At 31.4% G+C, this 25,701-nt stretch overlaps 2 protein-coding genes and 1 long non-coding RNA gene across 7 annotated transcripts; all 3 read right to left on the reverse strand.

Moving 5' to 3' along the window:
• Positions 1-704: 704 nt before the first annotated feature.
• LOC118048310 (uncharacterized) lies at positions 705-3,045 on the reverse strand. Of its 5 annotated transcripts, none has more exons than XR_012170171.1 (7): positions 2,702-3,033; positions 2,536-2,611; positions 2,314-2,439; positions 2,119-2,229; positions 1,162-1,229; positions 995-1,078; positions 705-915 (listed from the first exon to the last, which is right to left on the reverse strand). It is a non-coding gene; the product is annotated as an uncharacterized lncRNA (long non-coding RNA). The 5 variants fall into 5 exon arrangements; XR_004687453.2 differs by having other exon boundaries at positions 1,000-1,078; positions 2,702-3,032; XR_012170172.1 differs by having other exon boundaries at positions 1,000-2,229; positions 2,329-2,439; positions 2,702-3,045.
• A 3,563-nt stretch (positions 3,046-6,608) lies between these two features.
• Positions 6,609-9,224, reverse strand: LOC118048309 (isocitrate dehydrogenase [NAD] catalytic subunit 5, mitochondrial). Its single transcript, XM_035057915.2, has 7 exons — positions 9,017-9,224; positions 8,103-8,423; positions 7,850-8,011; positions 7,685-7,759; positions 7,377-7,486; positions 7,231-7,303; positions 6,609-6,998 (listed from the first exon to the last, which is right to left on the reverse strand). The coding sequence occupies exons 1-7, from the start codon at positions 9,164-9,166 to the stop codon at positions 6,807-6,809; spliced, it is 1,083 nt and encodes a 360-aa protein (XP_034913806.1). The 5' UTR covers positions 9,167-9,224; the 3' UTR covers positions 6,609-6,806.
• A 2,381-nt stretch (positions 9,225-11,605) lies between these two features.
• Positions 11,606-14,931, reverse strand: LOC118048308 (phenylalanine ammonia-lyase). Its single transcript, XM_035057914.2, has 2 exons — positions 14,407-14,931; positions 11,606-13,486 (listed from the first exon to the last, which is right to left on the reverse strand). Exons 1-2 carry the CDS (start codon positions 14,799-14,801, stop codon positions 11,737-11,739), a joined length of 2,145 nt encoding a protein of 714 aa, XP_034913805.1. The 5' UTR covers positions 14,802-14,931; the 3' UTR covers positions 11,606-11,736.
• Between the last annotated feature and the right edge of the window lie 10,770 nt (positions 14,932-25,701).

The raw sequence follows: 25,701 nt of genomic DNA on the forward strand, positions 1-25,701 counted from the left end.
ATAATATATAAACACTAGAAAAATCAATAAAATATTTTAATTATTTATAAGATTATCATTACATTCTATTTAATAATTAAAAACAAAATAATAAAAATATCACTGTACAAAAAATAGTAATCCAGTAATTATAGCATATCTACAAACACTTTATATGCTACTTTAACTTTATAAGATCCCGACCCTCAAATCGCAATCCCTTTCTGTCCAGCTAGCAAAATCATCCTTATCATTGATGGTAATCCTTATGATTGATGGTAGGGGTGATCATTTCCGGTTCGGTTCGGTTTTTCTTAAAAAAAAGCAACCAAACCGAAAAAAAAAAAAGAAAAAAAAAACACCCGAAACCGAACCGGACCCGGCCCAAACCGGCCGGTTCCGGTTCGGTTCCGGTCCGGTTTTTTAGCCAAAAAACCGGAAAAACCTATATGCATTTTTTGGGCTTTTTTTGGACCTTTAATGGGCTTTTTAATGGGCTTCTAACAGATTTCTGGTGGGCTTCCAATTAAATTTGCTATTATCTCATTTTCTTTGAAGATTCCAAATATATTTAATTTTTTTACCCTTAAATATTCAATTGTATTAAATTATTATTATCAATCTTATGTTTATTAATTTTTTTGGCCATTAAATATTCATTTATATGAAATTATTAGTGTCAATCTTGTGTTCAATATATTTTTAACTTATTAATATTTTTCTACTTCCGAAAAGTTTAAATAAATAACACACACTCACAATCACACACCAATAAGTTAAAATCCAAATTACAAAATACAAACCATTGCCTTCAAAGGGCTTAAAAAAAAAAACAACAAATAACATTATCATAAAACACTCCAAGCCACAAAAATAAATCTTCATGTGCACATCATCTCAATAAAAAAGCACTTCAAGAGCATTGCACTTTGATTCCTGAAATTCATAATCTAGAATTATAACATGATAAATTAAATCAGAAGATATAAAAATTAAAAAACATATATATTTATACCATACGTTTTCAATACATGCATCACAAATTCACAATTTGTGAACTAATTATCATCCGTTGCTAAATGCAACTTTCCACCAGATTCTATAAAATAAAATATTAAACATGTTAGAATAAAAATGTGTTAATTAATAAATAATAAAATATATAAATGACGCTGAGTAAACCTTTCCGCTGCACTTTCAGTCTTTTTGTTGTATGCTTCGCCCAAAAAGACAGGTCGAATTGAAAATATCTATTATAAAAATTTCACCAGAAAATAAAAATCAACCTATCAGAGTCAATGAATTTGTTAAATAAAAATTTCATCAGAGTCAATAAAAATCATCACACCATTCAAGTACCAAAAATATAAAGTTATCTCCACACAGCACAACCATCCCTTCCTTTTATATAAATCCATGTATCACAGCTCTTCTTAATTAAATGTTATCCTCACATATTTGCTTCCAAGAGGTCAGTGCACATATCTTCTCAAATAATACAAACTATCAAACAAAATTTGATTCGGGACTTGCCTATGAAACTCAAAACACTAATTCGATTTCCTAAATTTGCTAAGAATTTTAAAATCCACTTCAATTCCCTTGAATCTTTACTAACTTTATTCATGCAGAACACAATTGCATCTCAGAAAATTATGCTGCAATTGTTAGAAAATTATGCTGCAATCAAGTGGAAATGCTTGCACCATTCCAACTTAAAGTATAAGTACAACATAATCATTCACTGGCCAACATAAAGATTGACCAACCATATCAATCATAAATTAAATGGCACAAAACAATTATAAAGTATTGTTATGTAGTTCTAATTTCAGTATGACATAAGAAGCAATCTCCTTCGTTAAGAACCTAATGAAGTTCCAGGTTCATCCATATAGACATTAAAAGATGGAATATATAAATCAAACAGGGAAAAAGGTTAAATGAGCTGGTTGGCCAAGAAAAGAATATTCAACATTCTTGTAACAACAAGAAATGAGGACAGGTAAGGATGTCTGCAGCACAGAACATGACATTAATAAACATGAAGAGAGAAAAGCTAGAGTTTGATCAGCTACAAACATCCAAAATTATCTAGAACTAGGTTCAGAACTAGAATGCAAGCCAAGCTTAGTTCACCTTGTTGACAAATATACCCTCTGATTTCAGCGACGAGCTCCAAAACACCATGCCAGGTTCCTTGAATAGAAGCTAAATCCAACAAGAGAAAGCAGCCTCGTCCAATGCATTCTGCAGACCAAATCAATATGAGCATCAAAACCAGCCCACATGTATTCGATGAGAGTTTCTAATCAAAATTTGGTTCTTGCTTACCGGCTAAAGTGGTACCTGTGCTGCTGCCTTTCCCTTCTTCAAATCCTCTTGCCTACCCTCTTCACTCCCCTTTTCCTTAATGTATTCAATTTGTTCATCCTCCCATTGTGCACTGCCTGCCGCTTCCTGATCAGGATTAACCGAAATCAAGAAAAGGGGGAAAATAAGAAGGAAAAGTTAGATCTAAAAGACAACGAGTTCAGATTAAAGAAGGGTCAATACCTGTTATGCACAGCCTAAAGTCCACCATGGTGATTTTAAAGCAACCCTTGCAGCATCTTCCGATGTACGTCCAGCCCTAAAAAGAAAGTAATCAAAAGGATTGATTGAGAAATAACGATGCAAGGCTGGAAATATGTGGAAGCATTCTGGAAAGACTTGTACAAACCTCTGCAAAATCTCTGCCGTAAAAAAACACCTTGCTAAAATCAGCATGAGAGTTTAGCCACTCCTCGGGCCCGTCTCCATTAACATGAGATGCAACCCATTTGAGGGCTGTCCATGAATCATCGTATGCTGCAGGAAGAGGATGCTCAGGTGCTCTTCGGTAGTCTACGGAGACTCCTATGACCTTAGCCTCGGCTACTAGGGTATTAAGGTAGTTATGGCAACCGGGGACGAGAGGACAGGCGAGGGGGCGAGGGGGACAGGGGACTGTGAGTAGTGAGTGAGAGGCTGGGAGGCGAGAGCTCAGAGGATTGAAAATTGAAAGTTTACTGTTTAGGTTAGGTTTAGCGACTTAGCGAGTTAGCGGAGAGAAGAGAGGGGCGCGGCGTGCAACATATTTTTCTATTTATATGAGGGGTTACGGAGCGGACATTTTTTCTTAACCGGTCCGGTTCGGTCCGGTTAACTCGGTTTTTGCACTGCAGAACCGAAAACCGAACCGAACCGGGGTTTTTTCTATATAATCTATTCGGTTCACTCGGTTTTATTATTCGGTTCGGTTTTTTCGGTTAATTTTTTGTCGGTTTTATCGGTTTACTCGGTTTTTCGATTTTTTTGATCACCCCTAATTGATGGTAATGAGGTCTTGACTTTCAATTACTTAAGTCTTATAAATAAGCTCTGGCTAGCAATTTAAAATATGCAAAACAAAACAAAATATTGAGAGGTATAACTTAATTAATTAAGTTTTAGAGATTATCAGTTCGAGTCTCATAAACCTCATAGCTACTGGAGATTTACATGATCGTTAATTTTAAAACTCGTGAAATTAATCGAGATACAGATAAGCCCTCAATCTTTATGCAACCACTTCAAATTATATCTTAATTTCTCCAACAACACATCCTCATTTCCAACATCTTAGGTTTGTATGGTGGCAAAGTGGCGGAAATTGAGGCAAAAGGAAATGGAATCATAATTTTTTATAAATTTATTCCATTTTTAGATATAAAATAGTAATTTTTTCATATAAATTACATTTTAATCCTTAATTTCTAAAATATATTTACAATCAATCCATATTTCATTAATTATCATAGTTTAGTTCCTAACCAATGATTGTTAATGTGTTTGATCCATTAAATACATAATAAGTTGACCCAAATATAAATTTTAATCCTAAACAAACTAGGATTAAATAATTTAATTTATTATCAATTCAATAATTAATTGATCCACATTTGAAGATCAAGTGTATCAACGTTATGATCCCCTAAATTTTAGAAAAAGTGATAATTGGTTTGACTGAATTTTTTAGTAAGTAATTTCAAAGTGTAATTATTATCCCTTCATAAAAAAAATATTTTGATTTAGATATTATAGTATGGAGTGTATCTGTTTTATCAAATCATGTTTGTTCTCAACACTATAGTCATTAATTATTTGAATAAAATTTGAAACTCTTTTCAAATCTCATTGCATCTTGCACAAGGATTTCACAATTAACACTATTTTAGAACACATGGAGCATTTTACATCATTAACTTAACGTGATGAAACATCTCTTGATCACTCAAATACCTTTATATAGTTTATGTTAAATTCAATATATGTATGTTTTTTACCCTTAATTAGGACAACATATAGTCAGGATCAAAGTATAATATTGTTAAATAAAATAACTTAGTAATCTCATCTCTAAGTATCACTTACACAACTATTTCGTGAATTTTTTCATAGATATAAGTGATCTTTTCTTATAGAATTCTCATGCAGACCAATTCAATGTACATGTCATATGACAAGCACCCATATATTAGTTTCAGATATCCCTTATACTTCAGTGTACATGTTATATAACAAGCACCTATATATTAGTTTCAGGTATTCCTCATACTTAGTGTACATGTCATGTTTTTACATGAATAAAGTTAGTGTAACATTTAACCAACTAATTGGTTACAAGGTATAAACACTATGAACAACTAAATTATGAAATGTGTTGTTTGGATTTAATAATTGATTGAAAATTTCAATTTTATTAGATTATTGAATTAGATAATTGGATATTGTACAGGACACTAATGTCAAGTGCAAGTTTGAATGTAATTCATTTATTGTATGAATAACTTTATAATGCTAGGACTGATATAGTTAGACAAGGATTAATAGGACGGATGAAAGGAGGGATGCAAAGGTGTAAAAATGTTTCATTAGCTTCATGCCACATTTTTTACCGATATTTACCTATTCTCAGCGCCATTCCCACCCTCTCAGCGTAGCTCGCATGTCTTCTAAAAATTGAAAAAAAAAAAAAAGAAGCAAGCAAGGATAATCTTGGGGGGGAATATAGATTGCATCAAATTCCGAAACTTTCGCCTAAATTTTGCAAAAATAATAAAAAAAAAAATGATGACAACAGGGTAATATTGAAAATTTAGACAGAATGCAAGGCTGAGTTCGGGGGAAATATTGATGATATAATGTTTTCGGAATATTTCTTGTAATTTTTACCGAATACTTTGAAGTGATCATGCAAGTATTGGTTCCATATTAGAGCTTTCCATGACAATTCATTCCTCGTGTAATTTTACATGATTGTGCCCTAGCCTGTTATCGTTATCATAGGACGAAGCTCGAGATGATTTTGTAGGGAATTCTTGGGTTATGGATAATGATATTGTGCTTCTCTCATTTTTTTTGGTTCAATGCATCTCATGGGGGTTGGATGTTGAGATTCATGGTATTTGTTTGTGCTAAGCAGCCATATACACTGGAATATGTGAACTGATCTTGAGATGTTAAGTTGTTCATGGATGTCTGGAATCTTATTCTTTTTTGAACATGTCAAAATCTGTGCCCAGAATGTATTCTTAGGCATCTGCTTGGATCTACGCCATGCTTGCTTCTTTTCAGGCATAACCTTTCAATAAAAGTTGCATCTTCCACTCCAGACAGCTTTTTCGACATGTTTCTGTTACAGCTACAGGATCTCTTGCGAATAAGTTTATCCAGCTACAAACCCCGCAAACTTCTCAGATGCCTGCCTCAAGACTTGGACCATATGTGACCAGCCCGCTAGTGGCTCTGTCTGTCTAGGTGATGAACCGCTCGGCTAGCCATGCGAAACCATGTACCAGTCCCATGACCTGTTTCCCAATAAGCTTTGAAAATGGAAGTGTGTTACGAGCCCCAGCTCCACTCCTTCAAGCCTCTAGATCATATGCCTACCTGTTCCTTACAATGGAGCTCCATTATCATATAACTTTCTTCAGTCAGAAAGTGGGATTGAATCACAGTACAGAAATTGGAGAAATCAAGGGCATGTAAATAGTTATTAACAGTTTTTTTTTTTTACAAAAAAAGGAAAAGGAAGATGCATTCGATTGTCATGTGCCCATAGCGGTATCGCTTTGTATCATCTCATTTTGCACAAGATCTGCTGAAAATGGAGGCTAAGGGTGAATATATATAGGATTCGATTTGACTGTTTGATGCTTGGACTGAATGTTTCGAGGACGATGAATACATGGGTGGCTGGATTTCTTGCTAATCAGATGCCATTAAATGGATTGTGCATGCTTTTGGAGTTGGGACTTTGGCTAGGATCGATTTTGACAAGAATTAGAGAGGTATTAAAATAGTTGTATTAACTCATTACGAAGAAATTAGCCAACAGAGTGATTTGTCAACCTTAATCACAGTGGCATGCTCGAAAGTCTTGCAAATGGAATGCAAACGTAAACAAATGTTAGAAAAGGGCTCATCGTGATAACCTCTTTTTCTTAGAATAAGAATAATAACAAGACAATTAACTCAAAAGACTTGCAGCAGTTGAATAATAGCCCTTTTGCGTTTTGACATTCTAATAATTTTGTTCATCGTGGGGTAAGCAGTGAACACACAAATTTGCTAAAAAGAAGAAATTATATATGGCCTTCATGTTTGGAAGAGCAACTCCGTAAGCTTCTATACAACCCCATCAAGATAATGTGGTCTTATTCATCCCTTTTAAAACACTGAACAAAAACAATTCCCCAAAAAGTGACATCATAGAGAACTATTTCGAGATACCAAAGAAAGACTAAAATCCGCCATAAGAATCTTTAAAGATGACCGCAGATTGCCTTAGTAAAATCAGTAGTCGATGAAGAACCACCGAGGTCCGCAGTTCGGTATTTTCCCTCTGCAATTGTGGTAAGGATAGCATTCTGGATTCTCTCAGCCTTGTCGTAGAGCTCTAAATGGCGCAACATTGTGACAGCACTTAACAGCAGAGCAGTGGGATTTGCCAAATTCTGCGTACATTCAACACAGAAGAGGTTAGTATGTGACAAATATAGAAGTTGGGGAGAAGAACAGAGGTAAAAAAAAAAGGAGCATTAGAGAACAAATTAGAGAGACCAGCTATTCAAATAATTGAAGCAGTGCAACATAAAATGGATAGGCATCAAAGCACATTGCATGGCTGTATAGTGTGAAACTCTGGGTAGAACAAAGAAAACATGTAAATTAACTATGAACACTAACCTTCCCAGCAATGTCAGGAGCAGAACCATGCACAGCTTCAGCCAGGGCGATTCCTCCCTCACCAATGTTGCAGCTGCAGAAGAATTCAAATCCCGTCAGAAGAACTGAATGTATAATATTGGAGATGAATGAAGATATTTAAATACCTTGGTGTTAAGCCCAAACCACCAACCAACCCCGCACAAAGGTCACTGATAATGTCACCATAGAGGTTAGGCATCACCAGCACATCAAAAAGTGCTGGATTCTTCACAAGCTGAACAAGGGAAACAAAAAAGAGAAATGTTGCTTCTCTTCTTCAGCAGAAAGATACTAGCATATCCTTGACAATATTGATAGTGCAGGAAGAGGAACCCACATGTTAACAGCATGGAATGCACATGGGTGAAACAATTGATTTCATATTTAAACCCCCCTCAATTTATAAATACTCAAAGAAAGAAATTTATTATACCATCATACAGCAGTTGTCAATAACAACTTCCTCATAAGTGATCTCAGGGTACTTCTCAGCAACCTCACGACAGCACTGCAGATAATTAAATCAACTAAATATGAAGATTCTTGGCTAAAACAATAAAGAAACATCTGATGTAAGCATAAGTTACAACAGGAACACCTTGAGAAAAAGACCATCCGTTTTCTGCATAATATTAGCTTTGTGTATAGCAGATACTCTCTCTCGTCCATGGATCTTTGCATAGTGAAAAGCATATTCAGCCACTCTCAAACTTGCCTGACGAGTAATGATTTTGAGACTTTCAACTACACCTCTAACTACCTAGCACCACAAGTAAATAAAACAATCTGATTAATTTTTTACACCCTGTAGACTTGTTAGTACACATCAGCAATTCTTGAAAGAAACTTACTTGGTGTTCAAGTCCACTGTATTCTCCTTCTGTATTCTCACGAATAGTGATAAGATTAACATTGTCATACCGAGTTTTATACCCAGGGAGACTATAGCAAGGCCTAACATTGGCATACAGATTAAGCTCTTTCCTAAGGGTAAGATTCAAGGAACGATGGCCTTTTCCAATCGGCGTGGCCATTGGCCCTTTCAAGCCCACCTTGTTTCTTCTTACTGATTCCAAACTCTCCCATGTTAGAAAACTCTGGGTTCTTGGATCTATTTGATCGCCCACATAGTGCTCTTCCCACTCAATTGGCACCTCAGCTGCTTGAAATATCTGTGGTGGTGGAAATGAAGATAAATTTTCATAGCTACACTCAAAAAACAAAAGAAAAAAAAAAGAAAAAATTGATAAACAGAACAAATACGGGGCAGGGAGAATGCGGAATAGAGACAACACGCATGCATTTTCAAGAACCTAAACATTTATCTTGAATTTGAAACTCTATAAACAGCATTAAACATCGAGTTTTATACCTAAACCCTTAATCCTCCACTAAGAATTTCTAAACATGAAGATTTTGTTATTAACCCTATATCTGATCAACACAAAACCCTTTCTTTCCTCTATAAACATCATTGAGACTAAGACATCCGTTCAGAAAACAGCGAAAAAGATTTAAAAATATATATAAAACATTTTCGAAAAAGCGGTGTCAGCAGCCTGCCTAATTGAGGTACAGAAGCTTCTCCTTAGCAAGTTATTTAAAAACAAAAAAAAAAAATCACTTATTGGAAACATAATTCATTTTTATCAACGTTGACAGAAAAAAATACTTCAATTGAATTGCAGCAAAACAACAATAGATTGAGATGGAAACAGAGAGAAGAGAAAAAAGAAAAAAGAAAAAAAACAATGTTTAATGGGACCTGTTTGACGGCCTCGGCGATCTCGGGGCCAATACCGTCACCGGGAAAGAGAGTTGCTGGGATGGGATCCGGAGCAGAAGAGAAAGCCCTGGCCGCTGAAGAGATCGGGGTGGAGCCAATAACGCGCCTCAACACCTGCGTAAGAGCCATTGATTGATTGATCGATTCGCGTTGCTGCCTTTGATTGTTATTAACAAAAGTAAAAATGAAAAAGAAAAGCCCAATAGGAATTATATTTATTTTGAGTGGCCGTTTCGCAGGTACAGCCTGTTTTTCTTCTGAATTTATAATTATTTTTACAAAATTATTTTTTCAATACTTTTAAATGATTATGATTTGTTAATATTATAAATAAAAAATATTATTTAAAAATAAAAAAAATTTTAAAAATAATTTTTATCATATTCTCAAATATTTTTTTTAAAAAAAAGCCCTGTCACTCTGAATATTATTTTTAATTTTAAAAAGATTAGTATGTTGGTTAAGAATGTGTGTTTCCTTTATTAATTTTTTGTTTCAAATATAAAACCACAAGCGTCTTTGACTGTAATATTTTTAAATACTTTCAAGAGATAATAATACCCTTAAATTGTTTAATTTTTTATTGTACACTTATTTAATACAAGCGTGTCTCCTTTATTTTTAATACAACTTTTTGAATATTTATTTCCTATTTAAAAAAAAAACAAATTCCTATATAATTTATTTTACCTTATCCTATTACACTATGTTTCCTATTTTCTTTTTCTTTTTATTCAGTGCCCATTCTTAAGTTTCCTATATGTGTGTGTGTGTGTGTGTGTGTATATAATATGTTTAATATACCCTTCTTCTTCTTTTTTTGGATACCATAAGAACTTTTCTTTTTGAAGGAGCCTTAGTGATTATTTTTGGTTTAGTTTATCTTTTATTAAAAAAAAAATCAAACTGATTTTATTTTTTTAAAAAATCAAAGCTGATTCAAACCGATCGGTTTTGGTTTGATTCAGCTTATTTTTTAGGACAAAAATTAGTTCAAATTGATTTGACTCGGTTTTTTTAGGTTTAGCTTGGTTTTTTTGGTTTTTGGTTTATAAAACCGAACTAAACCAGTCGGTTGTTTTAAAATTTTAATCAATTTTTTTCACGGTTCAGTTTTTATAATTATTATTTTTTTAATTTTCTCGGTTTAATTAATTTTTCAATTTTTTTCTCACTCATATTAAAAACACCTTCCAAGATAATCTCAATGTTTGCACTAAATAAGTTTTTTTTCCATTTTAATTTTAAACTGTCAACAAAATTTAATTACGAAATTCCATCCATCTTAAGGTTTTTAATCCAAATTATACAATTTCTTTTTTAAGAAATGGCATTATTTTGTTAGAAACTTAACGTTTTTTGTTAAATATTCTAATGGAGGTCCTTAATTGAGAAATAAAAATAGTTTAACGGTAAAATTGATTAAAAAAATAATAGCTTGGATGCAAGATTGATAATACAACAGTAATGTGATGTTTTTCCACCAGAGAAGTATCTTTGATTTTAAGGTACATCAAAATACCATATAAAAGCCTTTTTTCCCCTTATTCTCTTAATTTATAGATTATTTTAATTTTAAAACCGATTCAATAATCAATAAAAATCAAGACTGCAGTTTTGCTCTCCAATCCCTCTATAATTTTAAGGAATTTTTTTTTTTTATCATTTCATAATAGTATTTAGCTATTAGAAAAAAATTAAAAAAAAGAAAATTTTAAATATTTTAAATTGTTGATGTTATATTTTTATATATTTTTTTTAACATAATTTATGAATATAAAACACTAATTTAATAATATTTAACAATACTTGATAATTGAATTGCAAAGTATGTGCCTAAAAACTAATTATTTTTAAAATTGATGTTCAGACATTATCATGCACGTAACACTTGTTATTGTCCCCATTTTCTAAGTGTGAATACAAAAATATTTTAAATTTTTTTTTTGTAGTTTCGTCTACTTTTATACTTACAGCTGGTTATATTAATTTCATTTGAATCTGCATTTTCTTATAACCTTTGAGCTTTTATATATATATATATATATATAAAAGAGTGTTATTGAGAGAATGATATACACACATAGAATTAGAAATTCATACGAAATAAAAAAAAAAATATATCTTCATCCCTCTAATTTTTATTGTTCTTATATATTGTATTTACTTTTTATTAATTATATTGTTTTCTTATTGTATACTTCCTATACATAATTTTATAATAATTTTACTATTTAAATTTACATAAACAATAAATTTAGGTGCACAATAATAAATTCATAATGAAAGTACAAGTATCTTTTAATATTTTTTGGGTTTGGCAACAAAACAAAACTTTTTATTCATCCCATGAAAAAAAAAACAAACAATTAGGGGCATAACTTGTCAATCCTCAAATGAGATGCTTTGCTTGTAAAATTTAACACGGGCGTAAATATACATGTATATTCATTCTACATGCATCAATAGCTGTGTGAGATTTAGACTTAATTATATTGCTGATCGTAAAAAAATTAGACACCCAACCACCACTCTCCCTTTCAATTCCACAGCAAAATTTAAGAAAGATACACCGAAATGAAAACTTTTTTTTTATCACAACTTATGTAGTACATAGCCATGAAACTTTAAGAACATAGAAGGGATTGGAAACAATGTTCAAAAACATTACAACAAATTTATTTAGTAAGAGAAAACACTCAACAGATTGGAAGAGGGGCACCATTCCATTCACCAAGGCATTCCAGCATTGGGTCAATGATCTTCCCCTGGCACATAGCTGTAAACACCTTGTCGAACTCCTCACCAGGCGATCGGACCTTTTCGCCGGTGAGCAATCCAGTTCCCAACTCCTCCCTCACAAACTTGTACAGTGGATAGGACCTGCATTCCTTAATCTTATTCTCAATTGCTGAATTCCCACTATCATATGCTGCTCTTGCGCTCTCAACCTCTTTAGGCAAAAGGGCCTTCAATTCGTCCTCGAAAGCTGCAATCTTTTGGAACACTGAAGTGCTTGCGTTCTTCTCATTCTCTCCATTTGCCAATGCATGGTCAACAAGAACTTGCCTTAGTTTTTGCATCAATGGATAGGTAGCACTGCAGGGGTCATCGGCGTAAGCAAAGACATCTTCACGGTCAACCACCTTGAGCAACTCCTTCTCACAGAACCTTGATGGGTGAAGTTCTCCATTAGCACCTGTGGTTAAAACCCTCTTGGATACATGACTAACAGTGTTCTTGACAGCGCTCCTCAAGTTCTCCTCCAAATGCCTCAAGTCAATTGCTTGGCAGAGTGCCACTAAGAAAGTTGTGGACATGAGTTTCAAGATATCTACAGCTTCCGCTGTCTTTCTTGAAGAAATAAGTCCCAACGAGTTAACATCTTGATTGTGCTGCTCGGCACTTTGCACATGGCTAGTGACTGGATTAGCGAGATACTGAAGCTCAGAACAGTAGGAGGCCATTGCTATTTCAGCTCCTTTGAAACCATAATCCAGACTTGGATTTCTGCTAGCAGTGAGATTTGATGGCAATCCATTGTTGTAGAAATCATTTACGAGCTCACTGAACTGAGCGAATAGGAGCTTGCCTATAGATGCAATAGCCAAACGTACATTGTCCATTGAGACTCCAATTGGAGTTCCCTGGAAGTTGCCACCATGTAAGGCCTTGTTCCTTGAAACATCAATTAGAGGGTTGTCATTCACTGAATTAATCTCTCTTTCAATTGACTTGGTTGAGAATCGGATCACTTCAATCTGGGGGCCAAGCCATTGGGGTGAAGTCCTCAGAGCGTAGCGATCTTGCTTTGGTTTCTGCAAGGGGTCCATTTCATGCAACTTCTTAGCTGCCTTCATGTAAGCGCTGCCATCTAAAATGTGCTCCATTATAGCAGCAGCCTCAATTTGACCTGGATGGTGCTTCAACTTGTGTGTCAGATGGTCAGTGAATTCAGGTTTACCATTCATAACCTCGGCGAAAATTGCAGATATGAGCTCTGATAAGACAGCAAGAACGTTGGTCTCGAAAAGAACCATGGAAGCCAAACCAGAACCAACTGCAGTTCCATTAACAAGAGCGAGGCCTTCTTTAGGCTGCAACTCAAAGAATCCAGAATCAATACCAGCAGCTTTAAAGGCTTCAACAGCATCCAGCACTTCTCCGTTGGGACCAGTGGCCTTGGAATTAGGCCTGCCAGTCAGTAATCCAGCAATGTAGGATAATGGGACTAAATCACCCGAAGCTGTGATTGTACCACGTAGTGGCAAGCATGGAGTGATGTTGTTATTAAGTAGCTTGGTAATTGCTTCCAAGATTTCAAATCTGATGCCAGAGTAGCCTTGGAGGAGAGTGTTGATCCTGACAAGCATAGCTGCTCTAGTTGCTGAGTGAGGCAGTGTGTGGCAAGTTTCTGTTCCATTGCCGAAGATCCCAGCATTCAAGAATCTGAAGAGGGGGAGAAAAAAATTAAACACTGTTGACAAATTAATTACAGTGATGCCTTCACTTAAAATAGTTTTCACATATTTTTAGTTAATGCTTCCAAGGCACAAAATCACAAGATGGAAGTTGTGTGTATGATCACAAACAGTCAATCAAAAATGAAGTTAAGCAGTAAATTAAACAATGTCTTTGACCATTCTAACTGGTAGCTAGAGAGGGTTTACCAAAACGTGCAGGTGCTTCCTAACAATGTCAAGAAATTAAGAAATATTGGAAGAATAAAATAAAGTTCAAAGGGAAATGTCAATGCACTTTTGGTCATCAATTTCGCCTAAACTTCCGCATTGAATATTCCTGTAGGATGTGTTGGTGGGGACTTGAAGTCATCATCAATAAAAAAGATATATAAAAAAAAGAAAACAATTTCCTACTTTTGTTTAAAGTTTGGCAGCTTGTATTAACAATTTCATAAATCTTGATTCACTTAAAATTTCTCAAAATCATTAAAGAATTGTCGTGTAAAAATATTTTCCCTCACTTTCATGGAGCTTAAAAGTATAGAGTTTATATGTCGAACTCTTCAAATGGAAACTCCTCTCTAACCTTTTCAGGACTAGACAGCCCATTGAATGGACGACCATACCCCACACGACTCGGTCGAGTCAATCCCATCCCACCCACCTCTTCATCAATATTTCAGGGATTAGCGATGTTAAATCATCTCTCCTGATAGAGGAGATGATATAAAAATCATCGAGTCAACTCGACCTAGCTAGTTACCAACTCTCTCTCCTTCTACTATATCTTGAAGAACTCTTCTCTTTGTGTGAACAAGTCCCTCTCTCTCACTTTCACACCAACCACGTTAGGGGGAAAAAATAAACAAGCATTTGCTTAAATGGGGAGTCTTTAAATCTGCTCACCTGATGAGTTCCTTCTGAAGAGCGCCACCTTGCTTGGTTCTTCTATGGGAAGTAGCACCAAAACCAGTAGTGACACCATAACTATCAGTTCCCTTGTCCATGCTATCCATGACCCAGTCACTGCTAGCCTTGACACGAGGTCTTGCAGACTCAGAAAGTTCCACCTTGACATCACTAGCATCATGGCCAGCAATAGATGCAACCTGAGCGATGGTCAGGTTCTGACCAGCAAGATTCACGACAGGCTTCCTATACTCAGCTACCATACGTTTCACTTCGTCCAAATGGCTTCCTTTCATTGCCTCAGCAGCAACACCCCAGCTGAGTGGATCACGTTGGGTACACAAACTCTCCGAAGAACCGTTTTGGTAGCCATTCTTGGTGATTGTCTCCATTCGTTTTGATAGAAGAAATTAAAGCGTAAATGAGAGAGAAGAAGAAGATCGAAGAATGATTGCTGTGAGAGGAAGAGCAGAGGCAGCAGAGGAAATCTTTGGTTTGGGAAGATGGGATTTCCTGAGGAGAAGAGAGGGAGGGAAGGAGGTTTAAATAGATTGTTGGGAGTCTTGAAGACTATGCATAGAGACATGGAGGTCGGTAGGTAAGCATGAGGGGACAAAGTGGGTTTGTTGAAACTCAATTGTGGCCATTGATCTTGAATAATCTCAAGGGTCAATATTATGGAGCGTGGTCTCTTTGTGGATCCATATTGGCGATTGGCGTAGAAGGGTAAATTTGACTATCGTGGCAGTGTGATGCATGGTGGTGAGGTTGTGGTTGGTGAGAAATGAGAATGAGAAATTTCGTCTTGCCCTTCTTTTATATATATATATATATATATATATAGGCTCCTGTAATTAATAAAACCACATGGATCCTCCTAATAATCATGCAAATGGCCTGCTGGATTTTTTTTTTTATTATTAATATAAATAACAAGATTAGTTTATTCATATCTCGATTAATTATATGCATATTTAATTAATGATCATGTAAACCTCCAGCAATCTAAGATGATTTAAATTATTAATTTTTAAGAAACAAATCTAAAATCTAATCGGTTAAAGAATAAATGCATGTTTGTTTTTCAGCATAAATTGTGTTTTTAAAATTTTTTTATTTTTTTGTGGTAATTTAATGTTTTCTTATTGTTTTAATTTTCAAATATTATAAATATATTTCTCAATAAAAATTATTTTAAAAAATAAAACCATCACTAAACATTCACTGTTCTCGTAACTTTTGAGTTGGATGGCTTGTTAACACCAATTTTATCAATTAAAAAAAATATGTAATTAAGAGGTTCACTGTGGTTTATATTATATGTTACTTCTAACCATGAAAATTATTCATTACATAGCTTATATTTGTAATTGTAATGCAGTGAGTAATTACAATTATAATATTCCATTATATTATAATTTTGAAAACTATACTACCAAATATAGAAATGTAATGGATCATTATACTATATAATAAACCAGCAAAAAATGAACCAGAAGAATAAGCCTGTTTAACATTGTGATAGCAATTACTTTATAAAAGTATTTTTTTAAAAAAAATTAAAATAATATTATTTTTTTTTATTTTTTAAAACTCTTATTAATATCTTCACATCAAAATAATTTAAAAGCACACTAAAAAAAATTATACATGTAGCTAAAAGTTCCAGTTAATTGTCTATCTTTTTTTAAAAAAAGATTGAAGTCTAGTCTTTACAGAGAGACAAATGATAGTAATATTAATTTAGCTATAACTCATGAAAGTATAATATATCCTCTTAATTATATTTATTTGGAGCTGGAAAAAATATTATGTTAATTAGCTACTTCAATAATGTGAAGTTGTTGTCGTATTATTCTCTTATTATTTAGATTCAAACTACTCTCTTATTCCAGACATCATCAGAAATTTAAGGTGTAGAGCAGCTGAGTGCTAATCTTGATAATATAAGATGTAATGTTGATAGTTAAGAATTGCTATATAGTTGATTTTTGTCTATCTGAATTTGAAAAACCTCTTTGAAGGAATTTATTTATTTATTTATATAGCAATGTTAGGATTAACTTATATGTATTTAGATTAATTTTTATAGACACTGAAATTATCCATCATAAGTCTTTAATAAATATTAATATTAATAAACTTAAAATTATAAAAATAAAAAATCTTTAATCTCTGACTTTTATCATTAAATACCAACTAGATGATTTTTTCATCGTAATTATTTAAAAAGGTGTAGGCGTCATGCGGCATAACAACCACCAACTCACCCTTTAGTGGGCTTGGTTGTTGTCGCCGTCATGTGATTCATTTAATTACAGTTTAGGTAAGAAATCTACCCTCGTCAACAAGATTGAAAAACGCTTTTCTATCCATTTTGCATATTAAAATTGAATTTCTAGTTGATCGGATCTTAAACAATAAATGAATGATACTTTCACATTGTTGCTGGGATAATGTGATCACATAGACATGAACGCGTGGATATTGGTAGACATGTAATCATATGATTAAAGCCTTTTTTATTTTACGATAAGGTTAAAAATTGTGAAAGATGCTCTTTCTAGCTATATTTAATATTAAGAAAAAGGGTATACACAGACCATAACGAATGCTAACAACTATTCTAACATCATATTATTGGATCTTCTTCGGTGTTGTTAAAACAGTTATTTTTATAGTATTTTTTATATAAATATATTAATTTATTATTATTATTTAAATTTATTTTTAATATAAATACATCAAATAATTTTAAAAAATAAAACTAATTCAAAAAAAATAAAACAAAATAATTTGAGGATATTTGATGTTATAGGCACGTGAGGATTAAAATATTCCATTACGTTTGTGGGTTGCGTTGTACGTACTTGTTTGACTGCCAACAATTCTACTGCTTATATCTACTGCTTCAACCAATTCATTGAACCTGTCAATTTTATGTGCCGCCTTGATGAGAAAATTTGTAAAAAAAAAAAAAAAATTGTAAATTGTGTGATTGGATCTGGAGATCTAGCAAGCAGGATTTGGTAATTTAATTTTAGAATGAGCAAAAACAATTCTAACCCAACACGATCTTCAATACTACGATAGTTAGTCGTTCTTATCATCTGGACTAGATTGTCCATTCAAAAATTAGATGATATATGCATCGTCTTGTTTTTTTTAGATTTTGGCTATTATGGTAGCCATGAAAATAAAGTTTTTTTTTTTATCTAAAAACTTTTTTAAAATTTTTTTTTTTAACTCAAAACATATAGAAAAGAGCCTAAACACCTTAATAATACCATAAATGGCCTTAAAAAAACAAACACAAACACACACACACACAAACCCAAAATAAAAAATCTTCCCGAGTTTGAATTTAATTTTTTAGGTAATTTCAAGGTGAAAAAACACCTAAACAAAATTCTTTTGGACAAATAAAAATTGTTGACATCAAAAATAGATTATTTTGATGATGAATCGATGTTAAAGTAAATTTTTTCTCTTTTACCATTCAAAATCAACTTGAAATCAAATATAATAACCTCTCTCTTTCTTCTTTCAAATTAGAAATTAAACAATAAAAAAATAAATTTTTGTAACAAAATTAAATGGTAAAAATATTGAGGGATCAAATAGGTATAATAAGTAAAGTTTAAGGACTGAAGTGAATGTTTTGCGAAAATATTGAAATAATCATCTATTTGTGGTGTTTTTTCTTCTTTGACCCTTTATTATTCAAATTTGTTTTTAATTAATAAATTTTATTCAATTGTCTTTTAATCTTCCCTAAAAATGATACAACAATGTAAAATAAAGTTTGAAGATAAAATTAAAAAAATATATAAACAATAAATTAACATAGTAAAATATAAAAGGATAAATAGCACGTATGCACGGTGAATAACTCATACTTTTATTAGTATTTTCAATAATAATAATAATAATAGGATCCTTTTAAAGATCGGTTGGTATGTAAATAAATAGTAGAGAGAGAGAGAGAGAGAGAGAGAGCAAAAGACTTGGAGAAGAGAAGAGAGAGAGAGAGGCGTTGTTGACATCTGTGGTTGTTGGGCACTCACGAGTCTTCGTAGGCAACAACCTCCGTCCATTCTTCCTTGTAGAGTAGGTGAGGAGGAAGGCCTAACTCACGACGAAATTATCAAAATAAATGCAAATTAATTATTGACAAAAAATAATCAAAACTTCTCCTTTTACCTATCCCCTTTGAAACTCTGCCAAGCTACAAATCAATGGGCTAACAACTGACTGAATAATGATTATTTTTTTAAGATATTTATTATTTTAAAATATTTAAATAACATATTTTTTTATTCTCATGGATATGAATATGAGAAAAGAAAGAAAGAACTTTGAGCTCCTGGGCATCCCTCGTTCTTACAGGCTGCTTTTTGATTGCTCGATGAATCGTGGCCAATCACCAGTGATTTATCCAATAAAATCCTTGATAGAAAACAGGGCAGGGCTTATTAATCAACGTGTCAGCATCTGGCGTGGCATGACTGTAGGTCCAGAGTTTTTATCTCCTGTCAAGAAAGATGTGCTCTCTCTTTTCTGGTCATTTGTCTTTTCTTTCATTCTGCATGATATGGTCATCTGCGTCTCCTTCCTCCATCTTTGCTGGACACGATGTCCAGTAATAACTGCTGGGTCCGTGAGAGCTCCATTACTGCTGTGCCCACAACTCCAATCTCCATGTGGGTTTCTCCATTTTATTTCCTCTCGTGATCGAAGCTCGGCATTTAAAGCATACAGTAATCAATGCACGAGAGATCCCATGAACTCGAAGCGTGTTAGAACTTATGAGTTTTTCAGTGATTAATGGAAGGGACATTAATGGTTTTTTTTTAGGGTCTAGAAGTCCCACCAAAATTTAGAGAGAGAGAGAGAGAGAGAGAGACTGCGAAGAATAGCGACATTGTTTGTAACAGAGGCAAAAATTATTGCTGACAAATTTTAGTTCTTGTTTTGCACGTATTAAATTAAGTGTGTGTTTGTTTTAGTGGAATCTACTTTTAAAAATTATTTTTTGTTTGAAAATGTATTTAATTGATTTTTTTATATAATTTTAATATACTAGTATTAAAAATTTTAAAATTATTTTAATATATTTTCAATTAAAAAAATATTTTTTAAAAAAAAAACATCCTACATTGCTAAATTGGTAGTCTTTTTTTTTAGTTATCTTGCTAAATTGAACTGTGTGGTGTTGCTATGTAAGTATGTATTATTATGTTGGAAATTATAAATTATTTCATAAAAAGTACCAGTTTTTAATTACAAGAAAATACACATAACAAAAATGCAAAATCAAGGAGGAGTCCTTTTTTAATGTCTTTTGATAATAAGGGATTCTCTTTACAAGAAATAGAAGAATGTCTAGAGTCCATGGTGAGAAGTTTTAGAATAAATATCAATAATTACACACTAATATTGAAGAAAAGAAACACTAACACGCACAAAAAAAAAAAAGATAAGCAAAAGAGAGGGTTGAATTTTTTAGATTAGATAAAATTAATATTATTTTATTTTATTTTATAAATCCTCATGTGATTTTATCTTTATATCTTAATTATAAGAAACTAAAAGAGCTTGTGTTTTCATTGTAGGGCTGTTATTGTTCATTATTTCAAATATCACTATGGATTGGAATAGTGATTTTAAAAAAAATTCAATTTGATATTTAAACTTTTAGTTTGCATAATTTAGTCTTTTCTAAATCCAAATTAACACTCAATTGCATTCTTTTTTGGAGTGAGGGTTGAATCTAAAAATAGAGGTCTTGAGTGAAAAATGGATAAAATAGGTGGTAATTTTGAGATTTGTCTAGAAAATTTAATTTTAGTCCCTCATTTTTTTTAGCTTTAAAATTAAGTGGTACTTTTAATTTTAAAATATTTAGTTTTAATACCAAACTTTATTTTTCTTATTTTTCCAGTCTTTTTGTGGGAAGAAAGAGAGGTACTTGCTGAATTTTGTAATAAAGCGAGAAAGTTATCATTGACGACAATCTCGATCACTAAAATGATCAATTTTTATGTCGAATTATTTCATATGACGAGATGAGTTTTGATTTTTTTTTTTTTTTTTTACCATGAAAGTTCTAAAAATAACTAGATCCAAGCTTAAGATGATTTTTTGTTTCAAATTAATTTTGGGTTTTGAGGTTTTTTTTTTGTTTTTTTGTGTTTTTGGAGTCATTGAATTGATTTAACAAGATTTTTGTGGTGTTTTCTATGTTTTTTAGGTTAAAAATAGCTTTTAGGTGAAAAAAACATGAATCTTGTTTTTTTGAGCACCATATTAGCTAGAATCTGGGGAATCTAGATGACATGTCATTTATTTTCTTTGAAAAAAATAAGGCGAACAAAATGTCACCCAACCCATTAACTTCAAAAAATAATTTAAAGACCGTGCACATGTCATTTCTTGTTGGGCCTTGTTTTCTTTCTTTTCTAGAGAATGTGCACCTTTTTCCTCTTTTCTTTAGATTTGTCAATTTTAGTCCTTTTGCTTGTTATTGTTTATTGTTGCCCTTGGTCCTATTATAAAAGTTTTAGTCATTTTCAATTTAGTCCTTTAATTATAATTTATCATATATTATTTTTTCCAATTCAATCCTTACTCTTTTGATTTTTGATTTTTTTTTCCTTGACACTTTTGTTAAAATTTTATTGGTTTTCAATTTCATCCTCCAATTAATATTTTATGTTTTTATTGTTTTCAATTTATCCCTCGTTATTTTGATTTATTTTCCCTTTGGTTAAAGTTTAATTGTTTTTTAATTAACCCTTTGATCTAAAATTTCTTGATACCCTCTAATTTATTTTTTATTTCAATTTTCTTCCTTATTATTTTAATCACAATTTTTGTGTGATTTTTTTTCTCCTGTTTCATCATTCAACCTTTGACTTGATGGGGAATGAGCTTCAGAGTTTTTTCATTTGTGATGCTTTTGATCTATTGACATGAGTAACAATTTGATAGGTCCATGCGGTTCAAGATCCTTTTTTCTCAATTTCTTTTATGATTTTAACTTTCAATATTATTTTTTAAAAAATAATTGGTTTTGTGGTTATTTTTAATTTTTTCTATCGATTTATCCTGGTATCATGGCTTAGATCGTGGGTTTTGCAAACCTTTTTTTTAATAATTATTTTTAAATGACATTTTTGTATTTAATTTTTGAATTATTATTTTTATTTTATACAAGTGAGCTTTCTTTTATAAAAAAATATTTATTATTAAATAAAATTTCTTATATGTTTTACCTTGCATAATGTTTTCAATTCCGTATTTGTTTATATTTCTATTATTTTTTATTGATTTTAATAAGCAAATTTAATATACACAAATAAGTAAATATCTCATTTTGCTTAATCAAAACTTACATTCATCTCTCAATTTTTCTAGTTTTTTGCTTATTATTAATGATTTCTTTATTTATATAAATAATTATCAGTTTCTATTTTAGATATTTGTATAAGTTATTTAATTATACTAAATATTTTTAGAAAATATATGCATATCCAGAGTTTTTGTTTAAAAAAAAAAATTACAACACGCATGCTAAATAGCTAGTTATATAAAAATATATACATAGAGTAACTACTGACAATTATTTTAAAAATAATCTAAAGTTTTTTCGGTCCATGGCAATGGTGTAGTACAATCGTTTGATGGAGAATGTAGACGTGGTCCTGGATAATTATAAAATTGTGGTTGTTGACTTGTCAATGCCAAACCCTTTTGTCCTTACGAAGGTCATTCTTCTTTGAAGTCGAATTTTTTGTTTGAAATAAAACTTCCACGCCGTCAGTAACTCTCATGTCAGGTGGTCCATGGCTAGCAAGGCTAGTCTATCTCTTGGGAAAATAATGCTTGGCCCTGGCCAAACACTAATTTAGATTATAATAATAATAATTTTTTAAAATGATTTGAAGTAAAAAAATATATTAGAATAATATATTTTGTATTTTTTAAAATATTATTTTTATATTAATACATCAAAAAAATATAAAAATATCAAAAAGAATTAATTTGAAAAAAAAAATAAAAAAAATTAAATTTTTTAAAAACTATTTTTGAAATACAAAAAAAAATAGAATAAAAAAAATTAAATTATCTTTTTATAAAAAAAAATAAAATTAAAAAATTTATAGTAATCAGATCATTATTCCAATCCGGATTAAAATTCAAGTGAAAAAAGTCATGGTTTTTGTATGCAAAAAAATAACCCAAAGACACCATTACCAATAATAAAAAAGTTATTTTTTATATCAATATATTAAAATAATTTTAAAGTATTATAAAAAATTAAAATTGTAATGAAACATCATTTGAAATTCCAAACTGCCTCCAGATAAAAAAAAAAAAAAAATTAAAAGGACCATTCTTCTTGAAACCTAGACTGGGCTTTTAGTTTCCACCTTTTCTTTTTATTCTTTAAAAAAAAAAAAAAAAAAAAGCCATGGTTGGGTACCTAACAGAGAGCGGTAACTTTAGGGAGGCGGGGATCAGCTGAACTAGCTAGCTAAGCCACTTTACTTCTATTTGATACTTTAAATTGATAACTAACTGTGTACGATTAATCAAAAAGTAATATAATAATAATAATAATAAAAAAAAAAAGATGGCTGTGTGATACACATTATAGGCAGCGATGGCATATCGGGGCTGTCTCACGTCACTGCTTTGTTCGTATTGCGGACTGTTATTCGAATAGACTACATTTATGATGAGGATACCGTCCGGGGCCAAATTTAAATGAGGATGATATTTTTTTTTTGTTTTAAAAATATTTAAATTTTAGTTTTTACTTTAAACTTTTTTTTTGTTTTTATATTTTTTTTGATATGTTAATATCAAAAATAAATTTTAAAAAATAAAAATTTATTATTTCAATATATTTTTTCAAATAACTCAAATTTGGGCATAAAAGTGTTTTAAAAAAAAAAAATAACTTTAAATTAATATTATGTTTTCAAATCAATATCAAAAATGATTTTTAAATCAAAAAAATCATTGACATGTATGGCACGAAAAGCTATTTACTGCATCGATTCATTTTTAAAAAACTTGTGATTATTACCATAAAATTACATATATTATTTGTGATGATGCATCAAAAATAAACAACATTAGTAATAATGATTATAGTCATGCATTCTAGTTATTCAGGCTAAGCCTAAATGACCTCACCTTCTTCACCGAGTTTTATTCATTGTGTTTGTTTTAGCCTTGACTTAGTATTAACCTCCAAACATGCATCTTAATTTTTTTTTTTTTTGTATTTTTAATTCCAAGAAGATAAAACGACATTGTGCCCCATCTACTAACTAACGCACACCAAATTTTCCATGCAAAGCATAGATGCCTCCTTTATCATTAATGGTTATTCATGTCCACATGCCATCCAGGAGGCATTGCGTATCAACAATCACTCCACTAATAGCACAACATGGTACCCCAACCAATAATAAACATTAATCTCTTTGTTAATGGTAAAACAACTAGCAATTCATAAAGAGATACAACAATACTACTCTCTGCAAAGTAAATTGACATGATTGAAGTCTATAAATATCTCATGTTATGAGGTAAATATTCAAGCTATTTAAATTGGGTTTAATACAAGTTCATTAGACAATGCAAAATGCGCTACATTAACATATACTTTTTACTTTCTTTACTCTTACATGTATTCTTCTTCTCTTCTAATTTATTAACTTAAGTATGGAGGATCTTTTATTTTAATAAAAAACTTGTTTTGTAGAAAAAACTAAGCGCAAAAATAAATTATGTATTCAAGTTTATACACTCCAGATAATAAACAATCATGGAAATTTCAATTTAATTTTGAAGTTTCCACATCTTCGTCAAGTTGTGAAACTTGAAATGGAATTCAATTTCTTAAAACACTTTTATAAATTTTGTTCAGTTAATGAAAAGAATGAATGAAATCTACTTCATCTTTATAAAACAATTCTTGAAATAATGAAAAGGTGTGTTTACTAATAACGTAAACAGAAATGACACAAGGAAGCTAGAAAGCATAAGAACTTAAAATTATAAATATTAGAGATTACATAAAAATTTTAATTTAAAATTTTATTATTAAATATTTTCCGTTCAAATTGTCTATCTTTATAAGAGGTTTATAACCCCTTAAATAAATTTAAAAACTTATATATATAAACCAACAAGAAAATCTAAAAATAAAATAATAATAAAAATAATAAAAATCCTAAACAAACTAAGAAAAAAATCTCAAATAAAACTGAAAAAAATAATACAATTATTTTGAACTAAATAAAAAAAAAATCTCAAATCCACTAGAAAAACATTATAAATATCAAACAATAACTTTAGGACATTATTTGAAAGTCTTCAAGATTTTTGATGGCTATAAAATCTTAACCTTATAAAAAACAAAATCTTAAGAATCTCCTCACAAAATTTTAGTAAGAATGAAATTAAAAAGTATATCTAATAACATAGACCTACGTGTGAAGTAAAAATCTCATACGAAGTGTATAAATGGTGTTCAAGGGAGTTCTGATGCTCGAAAACTCGTCCAAATAGGTTTGGGATGAAGCTTGAAAAAAACTGGACATGTAATAGGAAAAATAACGTTATAATGATGAAAATCTAATCCAATCATTGACACGCCATTCTTAGAGATTAACCCATATTTTAAAATACGGTCCGACCCGGGTCAACTCAAAATCCGAGGCGAAACCAGGTCGGATTGAAAAAAAAACAGAAGAAAAAAAAACCCTGGTATAACCAGCGGGTTGACCCGGCAAGATCCGGTTACAACCTGTTGACTTTTATTTTGTTTTTTTTTTACTAAAACAATGTTATTTTGATTTAAAAAAATAATTTGACCCATTAACCCAGTCAAAACTCAAAATCCGGATCTTGAACCGGACCAGATCTAAAAACTATAGATTAACCGACAAATTATTTGGCACACATAAATTGTCCTTCTTTCTTCTTCTTTTTTTTCTTTATGTTTTCCTTTTCCTTCTCGTCCTTGGATTTCTCAGTATGAATAACATCATAGCATTTATTTTTTGTTATAAAATCTGTTCTATAACGTAAATTGCTTCTAGAGGATTTTAGAAATTTTATTAAAAAAATCCATTGACATGAGAGGTAATGGTAGTCTATTTGAGATTATCTTTGTAAGCTGGGGACATTAAAAAAAAATTCATATTTTTTTATAGCTTTTACTACTTGTTTTAAGCAAAGCAATATAATATCAACAAAAAAAATAATGGT

This window comes from Populus alba, chromosome 6 (genome assembly GCF_005239225.2).
Source record: "Populus alba chromosome 6, ASM523922v2, whole genome shotgun sequence".
NCBI lineage: Eukaryota > Viridiplantae > Streptophyta > Magnoliopsida > Malpighiales > Salicaceae > Populus > Populus alba.